We start from the raw sequence: 18,605 nt of genomic DNA on the forward strand, positions 1-18,605 counted from the left end.
GGACCTTCAAACATATTGGCCAACGTGGTAGAACTTGTTTTGCACTGATCCACTTCTCCTCTCCCTTGCACTATTATAACTTTTTAGCATTCAAATTATTTAGGGTTCTTTCAGTGGAAAAGCATGTTTTGTATTATTTTGGTTGCAGAGATTAGATTAACATATACAATTCAGCTCTGAATGATCCTGGGATGCTGTCCACATAGCGAGTCACATTTTGTTAGTGCAACTATTGAAAAACAGTCAAGAAGATTTCTGGCAGAAACTGGACAACATTTTTTGAGATGCTAATCAATAACCATGCTAAAGGAAGCCATGCTATAGACCACCTCCTAGTGCAGATGTTTTTAATGTGGTAGTCACAGGGTTTGTCATCATGTTAGATATGGGTGCGAGTTGTGTTAAACTGGGTTTCAAAAATGGTTTCAGGCACACTTTTGCAAACACTAGTGCGGTCAGGGCTTTAGTGCATTTCAGGAGTCAAATATTTCTCCATCCAGGTTTTAGTAAGACTCCCCTCCTTCCCCAGATATTACAAGGAGATGGCCCATGCTGGTACCGATGTAGTTGAGTGACTTGGGAGAGCATAATTTTATTGGCACTGTGACAAACCCCTATTGCCTATCTCCATGAAAGGGAATTTCACTCATTTTTATAGTGGCAGAATGCACTCAGCTTTACCAATAGTCAGTTAACGATCGTGGATCAGATTCTGACCCACAGTATGTCCCCTTTGTGCCACTGGAGCTCTACAGCTGAGGAGTTTCCTGGATCTAGCCCATCCGCCTTCCTCTGGCATAGGGGGGGTAGTGTATGTTAGAGGAATCCTGAGACTAATTTAGGTTGGGGACTGAACTAGTCCCTTGCAGCCCAGGGGATCAAGGCAAAGATGGTATAGATCTACCTTTGTCTCTCCCCCTGCCTTGCGTCCTGTGCTGAGCACAGTTTCTGTGGAAGAAGGAATGGGGGGCTGTAGCCTTAGGGTCCCAGCCTGATTCATGGAGGACTGAAGTTCTCTTTTCTGTGCTTCAAATTTGCCTTACATAGTCTGGGCTGTTTTAGGCAGAACAAGCATGAAAAAAAATCCTGTTTGCCTTTGCTCCGTGTGGAGTTCGATTATTTGGCTGGCTGCTCCCTACTTTGACTGTACAACAACTTCTTATCTTGGGTACTTCATTCCTTTGTAATTTAGTTTTGTTTTCCTCCTAGTGCTCTGGTCTGCCGTTGGATTGCAGGCACACAGCGTGCCCGCAGGCTGCACTGTATTGTTACATATGTTGTGACATCCAAAATAATCTCAGTGGGTGTTCCGAGCAGCTGCCACAGTACAACCTATTTTGGCAGCCAAAAGTGCAGTGAGCTTTGTGTGTCACCCTTTCCTTCTCTCCTTCATAACATTGTTACAGAGATGGAATCTACTTATGTTGTGCGTGTTGTGTATTATTGTGTCCCTACCACTTGCCAACATTGCCCTAGTGTCTAACAACTGTCCATAGGTATTTTGTAAAAGGGCTTGTGTTTTGTTTATTGTCTTTGGGGTGGATTGAATTTCCAGAACTGTGTGTAGATGGGAATATTATTTTGTCCCAGCCAGCTGAAGTGGTCTTTGTGAATGGAGCAAAGAAATTTTAGTCAGCGTCTCTACCACTCTGTAAGGGAGGCCCATACTGAACTGGCAAACAAGTGTCTGGGAGACATCTCTTTCAGCACTAGACCAGCAGTGTAGGCTGCAGTGACATTTGACCTGACCTTATGCACACAGAAGAGGTTCGTCACATTTTGCCTTGATATACCCTTAGTGATTAACAAGCCTGCATATTAATTGCAAAGTTAAAATTTTGATCACCTTGTGTATTTGCACTTTTAGAGCCAGACTGAGGTTGCTCTATTTTTTTTTTATATTCCAGTTGTGTTGGTGTAGAAGAAGAGGAAGCGCCAGATATTGACATCTATCATTGTCCGAATTGTGAGAAAACCCATGGAAAGTCTACTTGTAAGTATACCTGCTTGATTCCTGCGCCATCTCAAGTAGATTCTCTATGTTTAAGCAATGGCTAGTTTTTCAATGTTTGGTTACAAAAATATATGTTTTAATTTAAGTGTGTTTCTTACGATATATGGCAATCCTGCTACAATGGGATTCAAAACACAGTAAGGGTAACAAAGATGGGGCGCTTAGACTGGGACTAGGGACATGTAAATTCATTACCCTGCTTAGCCTAGCCCAGGCATCCTATGTAACCTAGGGCAAATCATTTCATCTACCCCATGCTCAGTCCCCCATCTGTAAAATGGAGATAACACTTTCCTACCTCACCAAGGTCTTGAGGATAAAATCCATTAATGAGGCACTTAGGTACAGGCTGTAATAGTTCCTGGTTAGGTAGATAGATCTGATACAGTCACTTATCATAATTACACTATTGCTTTTGTCTTCTGATAACAAGAATAAGAAACACTGTATTATGTCTGGCATGCACATATGGTTAAATGGCAATTTTGGTGGCCGTTAAAATTTTAGGGTACATTGGGGGAGCTGGTTCTTTCCCAGACAAAATTCCCACCTGTATGAAAAGATTGCTGATGGGAGTGGGGGTTTTACCTGACAAAGAACTGCAGGATGTTTTTGCTTTGGCCAAATGAATAAAGAATTCTGTTTACTATACTAGAATATCCTTCCCCCAATCATTGTGAAAAATTAAATGCTTAATTTAAACGCATTTTATTATAAATATGATATCAATTGGCAGAGATTGTTGCTGTTATGCAACAAACTACAATTAAGGACACGTAGAGGAAAAATATTACCCTCATTTTCCTCTCGGTGGGTTTGAAAGCCTCACCCTGCCTATTTCTCAAATTTGTAGTGACATACATACATCAGGAGTAGGTCAAATAAATAACTACAAGTCGTCTTTAAAGTGAATCATTTAGCAATAGAATGGCTTGTCTTGAAGAGGAGTGGTATGACTGAAGATATGCAGGGTCAGTCATTGCCTCATTGTGGGAGATAAAGCATGATTTTTCTAGACTCTGAGTGAAATTCTTGTGTTACGTTAAAATGTATTTGATGCTTTTCTTGCTTCCACTTGGCTGTAAATTATGAATGATGGAAGACATCTAGTCTTCAATGTGGAAAAAAAACTGACAGAAAAAGCATAAGTCTGTAATCAGGAATTAAATATAAATTACATAAGAAAACATGGGGGCATAATCTTAGAATTCAACCACTGACTGCTTCAGTAAGAAGTTTACAAGAGTAATATACCAATTATGACAAGTAGAGTTGAAATAACAGCTAACTTTTAATTCTTTAAGCAGGTTCTTGGCTTTCCGTTCCTTAACAAAATCTGCTTTTGGCAATATGTCTCTCACAGTCAGTATTGCACAGTATGGTAGATATAAAGGTGCTGTATCAAAAACATTGCGACTGCAACAGTCTTGTAAACATATGTGGTTACAGCTGTGGCAGAAGTAGAGTGTCATACTACAATAACAATGCTATGAGGGTTTTTTTCACTGTTGTATCTAAGATACAGCATATCATGACATCACAAAATCAGTCATTAGAGTGGAATAGTGTAAAGACCTGCAACGTTAGTGCTGAAATCTTAGTTTATTGCTGGAATATCACAAACTGAATTTTCTTGATCTGTATGTTTATAGTTTCTCAAAATGAACAGCAATTTTCAAGAACATTAAAAAAACCAAAAAACCAATTATGTAGGTTCTTATAGCCATAAAGTAAAAGGGGTATAAGTCACATTGCAAAAATGAAATGTCAGGGTGTGATCCTTCCACCCTTTCAGGTGGTGTGTGTGTAACTGCAACAGACTGGAAAAATTAGGGGCCAGTCTTGATGTGAAAGCAGGAACAGGTCCTCTGTTAAGTTATTCTGTCAAACAGTTGTGTGCAGCGTGTTCCCGGACTTGTATGAGATTATGAATTTCATTTGTTGTTAACTGTTACAATATATGTGTAAACTAGCTGAGTTATCTTGCAGTATCAATTTTGTAAATGAGTAGGTGTTGTTCCAGATATGATAATTCACGGCCAAGATTTAATTATTGCATTCCATGATGTATGCTCTTCAGATGTCAAATTTAAAAATCATGTTCCTTTTCTTACACTCTCCACCTTACCAATGTCACTTGGTGACTACTATTTCAGAAAATTGCTTGTGACATTTGAAGTCATTTTGATTTAATGAAATTTGGAGATACTTCTGTTTGGGGGAAAAAATATACATGTTCACAAATACATTTCTGATGTTGTTATTTAAATTTAAGTGCTCTATTTAGACAAGCTTGGTTCATTTTCATAATGCAGGGGAAAACATTTGGCCTGATTTCCTTCCCACCAGTGAAAATCAGGAGAAATTCCACTGAAATCAATGAAGTTACAGTGATATAAATAAAAGGGGAATCAGGCTCAAATGTTTGAAATAGTGTCAGTCAAAAGATAACAAAATGAGCTTATAGATGTCCTTTGGTTCTAAATATATTTATGTACGTTTAAGTATACATATGAATTCATGCGGTGTATTCAGCTTGAGACAGAAGTGAGAGAATATAGTTGTTAGAGCTGGTTGAAAAATCTGGTATCTCAATGACAATTTTTTGTAAATTCAAAATTTTGATGGACAAGTCTTGCAAAAATATTTCTGCATTCTTTGCCAATCCCCCCCCCCCACAACCCTGCATTTTTTTTTGGCCAGCTCTGGTAGTTGTTTATAATTTTAAATTATATGTTACATTTCTGCTGCAGTTGTTCCCAGAAGCCCAAATCAAATATTCCTCACTGTGGTACACATTTTACAAACATGTAGTAAAGAAACTGGCTGATACTGATGGAATGCTGCACTACATGACGCAGCATCTATGAGGGAGATTTCAAATGGGAATTAAGCATCTATAGATTTTTCAATAGGAGTTACATATTGCCCTAAGTTACAATGTTATTTCAGAGTGTGCTGATTGAAAAGAGTTGCAATGAGTATTTATTATAATCTACAGCTTCATGACTTTGTCTAGAAATTTAGGCAATTTTGAGGAAAAATAAAAGGGGTATGATAGAATTCTCTTAATGACACACTTGTTTAGCTGGGCCAGTTGATACGGAACAGAACCAGGATGTAGGGAGATGGGTAGAGGTCATGGGAAGGGAAAGTGGGAGGGAGTGGTGTACATGTTGGGGTTGATTCCTATGTTACTGGGAGTATTGAACTAATACACTAAGCCTGATGGGCATTAAGATAAAGAACTAGCAGCTTTAATGACTATATCCAGCTAGGCTGGAGAGCAGCATGGAACTAATAAAACCAGTCTGTGTTGTACAAAACCTGGGAAGGATTCTTCGGTAGATGTCTCTACTTCCAAAGTCCTGGCCAGCGTACAGAGGTGGCTTTTCAAGGTCTCAGGATGTTATAGTTTGGGCCTCCCATCTCCCCAGCTTCTTTGGTAGTCAAAGAGTGAGTGGAGGGGGAGGGGGAGGGGGAGGGGGAGGGGTAAGGGAGGGCTGTGGAAGGGCACATGTCCAGTCATGGTGATAGAGGCAAGTGGCTTTCTTCCAGAAAACTGGTTTGAACATAAGAAAAGCTTGGGTTTGCTTTGAGGTTTCGTGGAGTCTCAGGTTTCATATTTTATCCTAACCAGCTTGCCTACCTTTAGGTACAATATGAACCCAGGATACAAAAAATTCTGAGGGCAGAAAGCTTAAAATTAGGGGAGACTGCATTTCTGATGTCAGTAATTTCCTACCGCAATAAATACCCCATGTGAGTCTAAAAGCAGGAGCAGCTGAGAGATTTAATGCTGATTATTGGTAAAAACTGGAATGGTTCTTCTTGGCCAGTGTTAAGTGACTGTTGAAAAGAAAAGTCAGAAGCAAGTTGACGTGTGACTTGATTTGACTGGCATATTTCAGCTGATCCCATTTCCCTGATCAGCTTGCCTAAATGTCTGTCATCCACTGAGAGCATGAGCCAGGGGCATTCTGCTCTGCCCCATCAACTTAGCTTGTATTTACAAGCATGGTAATGAAAGGCACTCCAAAAACTGGATTGGATGTGAACTTGCGTCTTTTTACACTGAACATGGATACTAAATTTTCTTACCAGAATGAGGCATTTTGTATTTAGGGCCTGATCCAAAGCCACTTGAATTCAATGAAAAGACTTCCATTGAATTTGGCTCAGGCCCTTGGAGAGGTGTGGCAAAGAAAGAGCATGTTCATAATGATCTATGCTACAAATTGAGAGAGCAGAAGAGAAGATTTTTTGGGAGGTTTACAATAAAGATTAAGTGTGTAGTCTGGCAAGTACAAAATGTTATCCAGAGCCTGCATTTGCTTAATGCTTGTGATAGCCGTAGAGCTCAGTAATTATCCGTCTGGTTTCCCTTATGTTACAAACGAACACGGTTCAGTATGTAATAGATCTTCAGGCTACAGTGTAATTGTCTAATGGTGAATCAGAACACAATGTTAAAATTAACAGTGCTGCATAGTGGGCTTCTCTTTTCTTGGCTTGCATAGAAAGTACTACTAAGAACTTTCTCCCACAGAATGTTTTAATAAAGATCCCCTGCTTAGCATATGGTGCTGTCCAATTCACTCTCTTTCAGTGAAAAAGAAAAGAAATTGGCATAAACACGATACCGGGCAGTCAACAGAGGTCAAACCTGTACAGAATGGGAGTCAAGTCTTTATAAAGGAACTTCGAAGTCGAACTTTTCCAAGGTAGGTTATTCAGCTATGTAAGTAAAAGTGCGATTACTGTGATGCACGTGGTCAATTATAATTTGAGCTCAAGTGGAGGAGGAACTGTGGTGGCTGTCGTTTGCTCAGTTTATATACAGCATAGGGAGAGGAGTGAATGAAAGAGAATTCCCCATGTGAACGTTTGCCATGTAAAGACCTAGTTTTAAGCTAATTTCACAGACTTTAAGTCTTTTAGTGATTGTCATTACGTGTAATGGCCCGAATTCTCCTCTCGGTTACATTGGTGCAGCACTGTTAAAACAGGTGCTTTCTCCAGTTAGCTGAGTCCTGTTCCTTACTAACATCTGTAAAACTGGCACTGACTGGGTCCTGGGAAGAAGTAGCATCTAGAAGGAATCCTGTTACTTTATCTTTAAGGACCTGGAGCCTTGCAGAGAGAGGGGTGGGGGCTCCACTCTCACCCAGCCAATAAATAATGAGCTGGGAGAAGGGGCCAGCGTAAATGCTGCCTCCTTCATAGCAGGGTACATGCCTGTGAACACAGCAGGGAATAAGAAGGCTCCTCGAGGGTCCTGAGTTATCAGGGAGAAAACAGCAGTGGAGCAAGTTCTGCCTGCTGAACTCTCCTTGCCTGAGGGTGGAAGGGCTGACTGGGAAAAGGGCCAGGTGGAGGAGTAGCTGCCTGAGGCTCTACAGCTGCCTAAAGTACAACTCCAGCTCCAAGGAGGAATTTCTAGGAGGCTCCTGTCCTAAGGAGAGGGACACAGGGAGAGTCTGAAGTACAGCCCAGCTCTGGTAGAAGGGCTGGTACCTCCTGTACAGGGTAGGAAATGGACCGAGACTCTTGCATGGACCCAGAGAGGGCATGGACTTGAGCAGCTAAATAAGTGAGTTGCTCTCTGCAGAAGGAATGAATAAATCAGACCCCACAAAGAATGGTTGAACTAATCTGGTGTGAAAAGATCCAAGGGTTGCTGAGTGCAGTGAGCCTTCGGGGCCATGCCAGGCCGCAAGCGTGCATGCTGGAGTGGCACGCCCTACAGCATCGCCACACAGTAATACTTAGCTGAGAAACCTGATGAATTATGTTCAGTGCTCAAGAATAGTGCAGACTTTTCTGAAGTCCATCTCAGCTTGAACAAAAAGGTAGCCACATCCTTAGTTGCTACAGGAACAAAAACTTGTTTGGGCTATTGATAGTGGGCGTCTTACACATTTATTTTGTAACTCTGTACCTCTATTCATCAGAATGATTATTTTTTCTGGTTCTTATAAGTGGATCTAAGTAGTGATTGAGACTATTTCACAATCATGTTTGGAGGCAGGTAGAGTGTACTCAGTAAATATGAAAGTTCTATAATTTATGGAGAAGATTGCCTTAATTTAAAATGTCTGCCCCCAAATCATTACTCTATGGGGAATCAGCTGCAAATTTATTTGCCAAAGCTTCTTTTTGTGAACATTGTGTATAGGTGTATTTTTCACTTAACTCAGTGCTTAGCAATTTTACTTGTATGATTTTAGACCTTTGAACTCTTTGGTTTTCAGCTTAGCCATTTTTGGACTGGCCACTTAAAAACTATGTTTACCAAATTGTGCAGTTATATTAATAGATTTTAAGGCCAGAAACAACCATTATGATAATGTTGTCTGACCTCCTACTTAACACAGGTCACAGAATTTCACCAAAGTGGTTCTTGCAATTACTAGGTGAAACAGAATAGAATATTCAACAGATTTAAAATATCAAGTGGTCACATTGAAACTGCTTAGCTGGAGCAGATTGACAAATTCCTTCTCAAACTTTTTTGGGGGGGGGTCTTTGAGGGATCTCTTCAACTGCCAGTCACTCCAGTGGGAGGTGAAGGCATTTGGCACCTTAAAAGGGGGTAATCAACAGCTTGAGGGATCTGGCACTGATTTATTCAAATCAGGAGTCTGACTTTCACCTGGTCCATGTTCACGTACATCCACGCGTGTGCTCCCAAATCAGGGAGGTTTGCATGCAGTTGTAGGTCTTGCATTTGCATCTTTCTTGGCTTTGAGTCATTTTGCAGCTTCTGTAAATTTGACCCTCAGTTTGTTTTCACCATTTTCCGCTCAAGATGGATGTGCACAAAAGAGAATCCCTACTGCTGAAGCAGAGGTTCCAAGGAGGAGTTTGCAAACAGTTCATCACAGGATTTATCCCTCGGCCATTTACAGTTGTGATGTTAGTAAAACAAAAAACTTTTGGGGCCTTCACTATTTTAAGATTGACTTCATAATGAAAATAATTGATGCAACTGAAACCTGCAAACGTTCACAGACCAAAACGCACAGTAACTGTCCAGATCTGACAAACCCACAAAGGGGCTTTTTTCTATTTTTAAGTTGAAACCTCTTGCCTGTGTCATAGCACAAAGCTGAGGTGAAATTGAGTTACTGAAACCCACCTAAAGCCATAAACCTTGTGGTCAAGGAATCCAAGGTCCGACTGAGATCAGTGGAAATAAGGAGGGGAGAGCCAATAAAGAAAATGGGACAGAAATGGAGCTCTGCCTTGTGACAATGTGCTCATTTCATTTCCTGTGTTCTGGGCCTAAAGAGAGTGAACTTTGTCAACTTGATTTTACACTTTTATTTTGGGTCTTTACCGATTTCTCCCCCCCACAACAAATAGGTATCTCCCAAGGGCCTTAAATTTAACACATTAACCAAAACCACTAAAACACTTTTTAAAAAAAATTACATTTAAAATCAGCCCGTTGGTCCCAAAGTACACATCAAAATATCACCTCAGGCAATGAGACTGGGTATCTGGGTGGAGCCGCTCTAGAATTTGACAGAGGAGATCAGTTTGGAGGCAGGGCTAGTGACAGGGAGAGGTAAATGATGAGTTTGAGATGCTTGGACCCATATTTTGGCACTCAGTGGGGTATTTAGGGGAAAGGGGGGTAAGAGATTATTCCACCAGGGCTCAGTAATACATATTGTGACTGGCTTATCATGGCTGACTTTGATTCAGCTCCTACAGTATTAATCATAGAATATCAAGGTTGGAAGGGACCTCATGAGGTCATCTAGTCCAACCCCCTGCTCAAAGCAGGACCAATCCCCAGACAGATTTTTACCCCAGTTCCCTAAATGCCCCCCTCAAGGATTGAACTCACAACCCTGGATTAAGCAGGCCAATGCTCAAACCACTGACCTATCCCTCCCCCCATTAATACTAAAGTACCATTAAAATGAAAAAAATTAAATCCCACAATTTTCAGGTGCCTGAAAATTTCAAGGTCTGTTTCTGAATAACAGCTGCCAACTGCTCTGGTGGATATGGAGCTCCTTTCATGGAGCTCCTTCCTAGCTGTGAGCTTCTGTGGGCTCTTACAGGACCAAATTCCTTGGTGACTTAAACAGACATGTGAGTTCCATATGGGGTGTCCCTGGGCTATGATGCAAGCGTAGGGGTTTAAGTGATAAACCAACGGAATGTGAACAAATTGGGCATTCTCTGGGTGAATAAACTGAATGTAATTTCTATGCTGATTGGCAAAGCATGTATAGCAGAAAAGTGACAGGAGGATTTAAAAGAAGAAGAATATAAAGCATCCAACCCATACTTTATTTGGCAGTTTCCTGTTAGTTACGGTTTCTGCTGCATCTCTCCCATTTGCATCTCCTTAACATGTGTAGATTACCCTAATTCTGCATTCCCAAATTGGTGCAAGTTGCACAATTTATCTCTCTTACACTCCTTTTATGTCCCATTTACACTCACGGTGTAACTTGCATCACCAATGAACTTGTTCTCGGACCTTTTATGGGACCTGCACCTGTTTACATCAGTGACAGGTGAATTTGGCTCATTCCATTGAACACTCTCCTGTAATTTAATGGCTCCACCCTTTGCTTCTTGTTCCTAGTTAAACAGCTCCTCTTCAAGTTCACAGGTTGCATAGAGTTTAGGTGGAGCTCATCTTTAGCTAAGTATCTTTTACCCCAAGAGGTATCTTTGTTCCTTAAAGCATAAAACTCTCCATAAGCTAATACCACCTCATCTGCACCTTGGGGCACCAGATATCCATCTAGGACTAATAGTACTTAATTTCTCAGAAGGCCATCTCTGAGGATCTGCTCCTTGACTTACTACTTTGATCCTTAGATCAGAATCTCAAGACTCACTCTTTGCACCTTAACGACACCTAGGTGCAGGAAAAGCACTGTCCTTACTAGTCCTAGCTTAAACTGTATCTACCAAGGAAGTAATATCTGCTACATGAACACATGCCTGGCAACATATCATGTGGATCTGTTATCATAACACAGGCTTTTATATAGGTGCTTTTGAAAAATTCCTCTTCCAGTGCCCTTACCTGTCTGTTCACTGAGTATCTCAGAAGTTCCCAATAGGAATTATTCAGTTTACCTCTTGATCATCTTCCACTAATTTACCCAGTACTTGGAACTGGTTAGAAGGCTCCAGAAACAGCCTGGTTCCTTAGAATGGTTACCACTGTCTTCACCTTTTTCCTATTTTTATCTAGTCCTCTTGTCCTCCAAGCATCCCCTTCTCTGGAGAGCTGGCATGGCAGTCTGGCTAAAGAATGTATCAATAAACTTCTCACTTTCTCCAGTGTGAGGCTTTCAATTGGTTTCATGAATCCTGAGGAAAGTTAAGAATTCCAGAACCTCATTCAGAAATTCACCCATCTGACACTGAGTGCACTTTCTCCTGCTTCCAGCGGGCACTAAGCTATCCTCAGTGGAGCTTGATCTCAAAATCTACTCACCCACGCACAAAAAGCCCCCAGATCCTGGTACTCAGACAGCTGTGTCATTTGAACTTCAGAATCTCATTATGAGTGGCCTGATTAGAGCAACAAAGAAGGGCGCTTTCCTAACTGCTTGCCTGAATTCAAAACTAACCCACCTTTCAGCGAAGAACTCTAGTCAGGACTATGCCATAGTTGTATCTTATGCACTGACACACTGAGAAGCTACAGTAAATTGAGTAAGTTGTTCTGGACTCCACCATGGCAGTATTAGTGTTTGTATACCTGCTTCATCTGCTACTAACACAGTCAGTTGTAGTTCAGAACTAACACAGAAGAGGGCAGTCAAGCATTAGTCTCAAGTATTTCTGGAGTTGTATTGAAGGGTCTATTATCCCCCCCTTGGTGCAAGTGTGAATCTCCCATTTGTGTTCTGGCTGTTGGTGCCTGTGTGCCCACTGTGTATGGGAGAATAGATCTCTCAGTATACACAGTAGTGCATTATTAAAAATATCTTCACGAGCTTAAAGAATCTTATACTTGTCCAAGTAACTAATTTCCCCATTTGCCTAGGTAGACTCAGAGGAGAAAATAGCATTTGTTAGACGCTTTTGCTAGAGGACTGTTACTATTTGGGTACTTGTAGTTATAGAATCATTAATCATTTTCACAGCGATCATGCCTTTGAAAATGTTTGTTAAAATATTTTAGTAGTGAGAAGCTCCAGAGGTTGGATTTCTGAAACTTCTGAGGTTAGTTATCTAAATTTGGTAAAACTGCTGCATTGTATCAGTTTTTGTTAATTACTGTAAGACCTTAGTGTTTGACTGTGAGTTTTAAAGAGTTTAAGTGAACAATTTTCCTTAATGTTACATAACATTTTGAATGTTGGCTTCTTTAAATTGGAATATTTAACACTGTCGATGTGTCTGCATTGAGCACTGATAACTGACTGTTCTCTACACCGATTGAAATTGGTTCATTAACACAAAGTGTTACCTTTGATGTTTTCAGCAGTTTAGGCACATGAATTTATTCCAGAATATTTAAGCATGCTTCACATCTTTTGCAATAAATTGATTTATTATTTCAGTCTTATGCATATAATTGGATTGTTGCAATCAAATGTGAACCTGAATAGAGTTCAATGGAACGCAGTTAGCTATCTAGTCACAAAGAGGCCTGATTCTTCACTACCTTGCACCTTGTATAGTCACTTAAATCTATTCAGCGTTGGTGTAAAATGCTATTCAATTAGAATGGTAGCATTTAACACGCTGCTTGAAAAGGTGTAAATGACTACGCAAAGTGCTAGGAGTGGAGATCCAGGCTTCCAATTTCTAGCTGTTATGAATTAATTGCCAAAAGACTTCAAGATTTATTACTATTCCTGGTTTGGGCTCCTCTTCTTATAGATCCAGGTTTTTGGCCTGATTCTCAGATGCCCTGAGCACTTACAACTCCTATTCAAGACAGTGGAATTTTTGGGTACTTGGGAACTTTCCAGATCATGCCCCTAATAAGAAAAGAAATATAATATTCTTAGTGGCAACATACAAAGTCTTACCTTTTGTGACCAGTGAATAACTGACTACAATTACTGGGCAGAATTATACCCTCGTCTGGAACTGAAAGAAGAATTTGTCTATTAAATTTATCAGGGAAAAGTTGTAAGTTAGAATTGTTGGATAAACAAAACAAGTAAGTGTGAGTGTGTGTGTGTGTGAGAGAGAGAGAGAGAGAGACAGAGATAGATAGATATATAAAACACACACACAGCTACTTGCTGTTGAAAGAATGTGCTTTTGACTGTCTTTGAATACATGTACTTATATATATAACGGGATGAGATATTAAACTGGCAGTCATAAGATCCAGCGTACAAAATTCATATCTAGTTTTATTTGACACACTGACTTCAGTAGAACCATGACTTCTTTCGTATAGTTTATAGTTTCCAATAGCAAAATTCACATTACACTATTAAAGGTGCCTAAGGGAGTTAGGTGTTCAGTTTCCATTGAGTTTCAATGGGATTTGGGCACCTAACTACCATATGCTTCTTTGAAAATCCCAGCATTTTGTCAATATAAGTAGAAGCCAAGGACATTGTTTTGGATTGCTTCAAAAATATCAAGCCACCTGATTAAACAAAGCAAGAGATACAAGGGATAAGTTATCAGTGGCATCTTATTGCTTACAGCAACTTGTATATAATTGTGTGCTTACCCTTTCAATAAAGAAATAAAAAAGATGCTGAATTTGGATGTGAAATATCTTAGCACAGTATCTGTGTTTGTATTTCTAGTGCTGAAGATGTGGTAGTCAAAGTGACAGGAAGCCAGCTAACAACAGAGTACTTGGAAGAAAATGGGTTCACAGAACCTATCCTGGTTCCGAAGAAGGATGGCTTGGGCTTAGCAGTACCCGCACCTACATTCTACGTCAGTGACGTTGAAAACTATGTCGGTACGTATTTGTCTAGAAAGTGGTGTAATAGTTGTTTGCTGCTGCTTTCAGTCATGCCATTTCGGCCTCGCCCTGTCAAGGGCAGAGCTGCACATCCAGGTGGGAGAGTGCTCACACAGCTGCTCACTTCCCAGGATCAGAGGTACTCCTCCCTGAATGCTCAGCCAGCTCTGATGCCCAGATCAAAGGGTGACTGGTCCATGGCTGCTCCTTCTCCCCTCTTCTCTCTGCCCCCATTGTACAAAATCAGCACCGTTGCATCTGTGTAAAACTGGAGTAAACCAGCAGGGAATCAGGCCTCTTTGGTTTTTGTTACTTATTTAAATGAAGCTCCTGACAAATGCTTGGGGGAAGAACTCTTTGAGTGATTCCCCCCTCCCTCCCCACTCTCATCGTCTGCTTCTCTGAAGGAAGGTGAGATTTGATGGGCCAAATCCTCAGCAGGAGTAAATCTGTGTCAGTGGAGCTAATCCCATTTATGCCATTTGAGGATTAGGCCCATAATATCACTGGCATTTGTCAATAAAAAGCAAATGGGGGGAAAATGATGATAAACTAATTTCAGGCCTTCTTAAACGTCATCAGGAAGGAAAAAGGGGACAAACACAGGTCCTCTTTAGAAATCAAGATCTCCTCTGACCTGCATAGACATGCTGGCCCTGATGTTCGGGTCTGGCTGAACTGCGTTTGGTGCATCACCCTGTGGGGAGGGGCAATGATGTCTCTGTGCCACCTTTGTACTCCTCAGATTTCCAGGGCCGTGGGATCCAGTTTGGACTTTTCACATAAGCTATAGCAACTGCCGAAGGCTTCTCTGTCTTCCTGCAACCTATAGTGGCCCCAGGGCCGGTGCAAGGATGTTTCACGCCCTAGGCGAAACTTCCACCTTGCACCGTCCCCGAGCCCCTGCCCTGAGGTGCCCCCCCTCGTGGCAGCTTCCCTCCCTCCTCCCTGAGGCGCCCCCCCGCCCCAGCTCACCCCTGCTCCGCCTCTACCCCGAGCATGCCGTCACTGATTCACTTCTCCCGCCTCCCAGGCTTGGCGCCGCAAGCCTGGGAGGCGGGAGAAGTGTGCTTGGGGAGGAGGCGGGGCAGGGGTGAGCTGGGGCGGTGACTTCCCCTGCGTGCTGCCCCCCCCTTACTTGCTGCAAGTGGCCCTCCCCATGCTCCCCTGCCCCAGCTCCTTCCGCCTAAATGCCGGTGGTGACTGGGGCAGCCGAAGATCTGGCCGCTGCGGTTGCTGCCGAAGAAAATGCCGCCCCCCAAATCCTAGTGCCCTAGGCGACCTAAATGGTTGCACCGGCCCTGAGTGGCCCAAATGGCTGTATCTGGGGATTGCTGGAATGCAGCAAGCTCTGGTCATGCCCCCCTCAACACACTGGAACACCCCCTACCCCTAGGGATCCCCGAGCTGCACAATTAGGCCAACTTTAAGGCTGCTTTGTGCTACTGAAGTAGTGAAAAGGATGCTCGGTAGGGTCAAGGTTCTGTCCTTAAGGGCCTGATTCTACATTGCTTTACTCCTTGTGCAGTCATTCGTACCTGTGCGAAGTGGGTGTGAAATACTTCCATTGGGATTGGGTAGCATTTTACAACCATTTTGTGCAGGCAAAGTGACCTCACAAGGTGTGAGGAGGCTGGCCCTAGAGATTCTGTGGCACTTTCTATAAAATGATGGTGAGAGTTTGCTCAGTGAATTTCTCTTCCCACGGTAGTGCAGTTCTGTGTGCTGGTTGGCTGCCACCCTCTGTCCAGAATTGGCTGCATTTAAGTGGTGTGTTAGTTTGCAAAACATTTTGTCTTAAAATTAGAACTGCGCTAAATGTAAAATGTTGTTGTCATCCCTCCCACTGCAAGGCTCCCAAACTTCATTACACAGCAGTAGCTTTTAATTACTAGTTAAACCACAATTATTACCTGGCCAAATCCTGTGTTGGAGAGAGTGAGAGCAAGGGTTTTCTTTTTTGTTGCACTGCAGAGCACTCTGTTCCAAGAAGCAGTCGTCATGATATTGAGAAATTGGTTTTCCAAACCATGTCCTAACTAGGGCTTTCAATTAATCGCAGTTAACTCATGCGATTAACTCAAAACAAATTAACTGGATTAAAAAAATTAATTGCGATTAATTGCAGTTTTAATTGCATTGTTAAAATATTTTTGGATGTTTTTCTACAATTTCAAATATAGTGATTTCAGTTACAACGCAGAATACAAAGTGTAGAGTGCTCACTTTATATTATTATTTTTTATTACAAATATTTGCACTGTAAAAAAATAAAAAAGAAATAATATTTTTCAATTCACCTCATACAAGTACTGTAGTGCAGTCTCTATCGTGAAAGTGCAACTTACAAATGTAGAATTATTTTTTCACATAATTGCACTCAAAAACAAAACAATGTAAAACTTTAGAGCTTACAAGTCCATGCAATCCTACTTCTTGTTCAGCCAATCGCTAAGACAAACAAGTTTGTTTACATTTCTGGGAGATAATGCTGCCCGCTTCTTATTTACAATGTCATCTGAAAGTGAGAACAGAAGTTCTCATGGCACTGTTGTAGCCGGTGTTCAAGGTATTTACGTGCCAGATATGTTAAACATTTGTATGCCCCTTCATGCTTTGACTTGTAGATTGTACTATTTTCGTTTTCTTTTTTGCAGTGCAAATATTGGTAATAAAAATAATAACATAATGCGAGCAGTGTACACTTGGTAGTCTGTGTTGTAATTGAAATCAATATATTTGAAAATGTAGAAAAAGACCAAAAATATTTATAATTAATTTAAATAATCCATTATTGTTTAACAGTGTGATTAAAATGGCAGTTAATTTTTTAATCATTTGACAGCCCTAGTCCAAGCTGACTACTACCATCTCACCATGTATCAGACATACAGCTAGACTGAGGTCCTCTGTCCGTACAAGGCATTCCAGCTTGCTCAGTTTAGCTTTATATCAGTCAGTATTGTTAGGCTTTTTGTGGTTTCTATTGCTAATGATCATTTGCATTAATTTGGTGATATTCTCCTGCTGTATCACTTTCCCGGTCATCTGGTTGACTTCCTCAAGTTCTCTCCAGACTCAACCTGTTCAGAACTCTTCAGCACCCATCTCAGAGTGATCACGTGGAGCCGTCCTGAAGGAGCTCTGTCACCACTGCAAAATTTGTTCTCCTTGCCTTCAAGGCCCTCATTCCTCCATCTGCCTCCAGACTCTTGTCTGCCCTTCCACCTCACCCAGTCCCTCTGCTACAACACTTACTTCCTTTCCCTCCTCTCATCTGCCATGACTCTGTACCGCCATCACACCTTATCAATACTGCAAAATCTGCCCCTTCTCCACTATAATCAGTTAGCTGCCAACTAGTGTATTAACATGTACTGTTATCAGCCCTTGATGTTTCTCCATGTCTGCTGTCCCTCCCCACCCTCACACCCTCTTCCCGTAACATGTCCATAGTTGTAATGGTTGTGTACAGTGAGATAGTTGCACAAACAACAGTGTATTAAAATAGCCTTTAGTTTACTGTAATTTCCATCCTCTCTAGTCTACTGGAAGCATATTTTTACTTGTCCATCTGCTGTCCTTAGCAGATTTTATTGTTTGACCTGAGTGCTCCTTAGCATCTGCTGGCTTTCTCCCAGCCTCTAGCTAAAACAATCCACCCTCCCTACATACAAAAAGCTCTCTAATAAAAAGCCAAAGAGTAGAGGAACACAGGCTATTTAATGTGCAATCTGGAACTGGTTTCTATAGAGAATGGGACAAAACAAATTTCTGGTGTAACATAAGTGTAATTTGGCTTTGATGGGGTTATACCAGGGAGGAATTTAGCCCATTGTTTCTAAGGTTTTCCACAGGCCATAGAAGAGTCTACTTAAGAAGCAGCAGAGGAGAAAGTAATTTGTGTAAACTAAAGAGCCAGACAAGTTGTTATTGTGCTGGCATTATGCACTAAAAGCTGTGTTGTGACTAAAGAACTGATTTATTCTATATCTGCCCCAATGTGAAAGCTATAAACAGAGATATTGGGAGAGAAAATTAAGGCTACACATTTAAACTCCACTGAAATATAGAACAGTAGGGTCACTTTTCAGGACAGCAGACTAGAGAAAATGGTAACTTGTTGGCTTAAAAATGGGCACTCATTAAGGATTGTTAGAGCTCCTGGGCCTGACTCTTCCCGCACTTACACCATTTTTACCCTGTTGTAGCTCCACCAGCTTCTGTCGAGTTACTCTTGGTTAGCGTTATCACTGGAGCTCTGAATCAGGTCCAGTTTCTTTTAGATGAAATGCAGAATGGAGGTTCTGGGGACTTGTTTTCTGTGTTTGGGAAAAGATGAATTTTTTGGTAGTTTTAACAAAATAAACCAGACAAAGTAAGACTCTTTAGGTGCACCTGTTATTCCAAACGACTGTACTTTAGAAATGGGAACAATGTTAGGTGGCCGATCTTCGTTGATAGCTAACATTTATTTCAGTTTGCCAAATTGAAAATTTATTAGAAAAATAATGGGAATAAGAAACAATTGGAAAATTAGTTGTGCTGTATAAGACCCCTACTGTCCTTGTAATATACGGTACGATAGGAAAATATAAATGTTAGTTAATCACATAGGGTTGGTTTTGCAGAGCTATTTCATTGTGGATTTCCATCTGA

At 41.2% G+C, this 18,605-nt stretch overlaps 1 protein-coding gene across 2 annotated transcripts in view; it reads left to right on the top strand.

Moving 5' to 3' along the window:
• PHF2 (PHD finger protein 2) overlaps positions 1-18,605 on the top strand; it is a 145,091-nt gene that overhangs the window by 78,595 nt on the left and 47,891 nt on the right. For both annotated transcript variants that reach the window (XM_045024624.1, XR_006581129.1), the window contains exons 2-4: positions 1,908-1,993; positions 6,624-6,738; positions 13,783-13,943. In XM_045024624.1, the coding sequence (XP_044880559.1) occupies positions 1,908-1,993; positions 6,624-6,738; positions 13,783-13,943 (362 nt within the window). The remainder of the gene's footprint in view (positions 1-1,907; positions 1,994-6,623; positions 6,739-13,782; positions 13,944-18,605) is intronic.

Source organism: Mauremys mutica, chromosome 7, assembly GCF_020497125.1.
Source record: "Mauremys mutica isolate MM-2020 ecotype Southern chromosome 7, ASM2049712v1, whole genome shotgun sequence".
Lineage (NCBI taxonomy): Eukaryota > Metazoa > Chordata > Testudines > Geoemydidae > Mauremys > Mauremys mutica.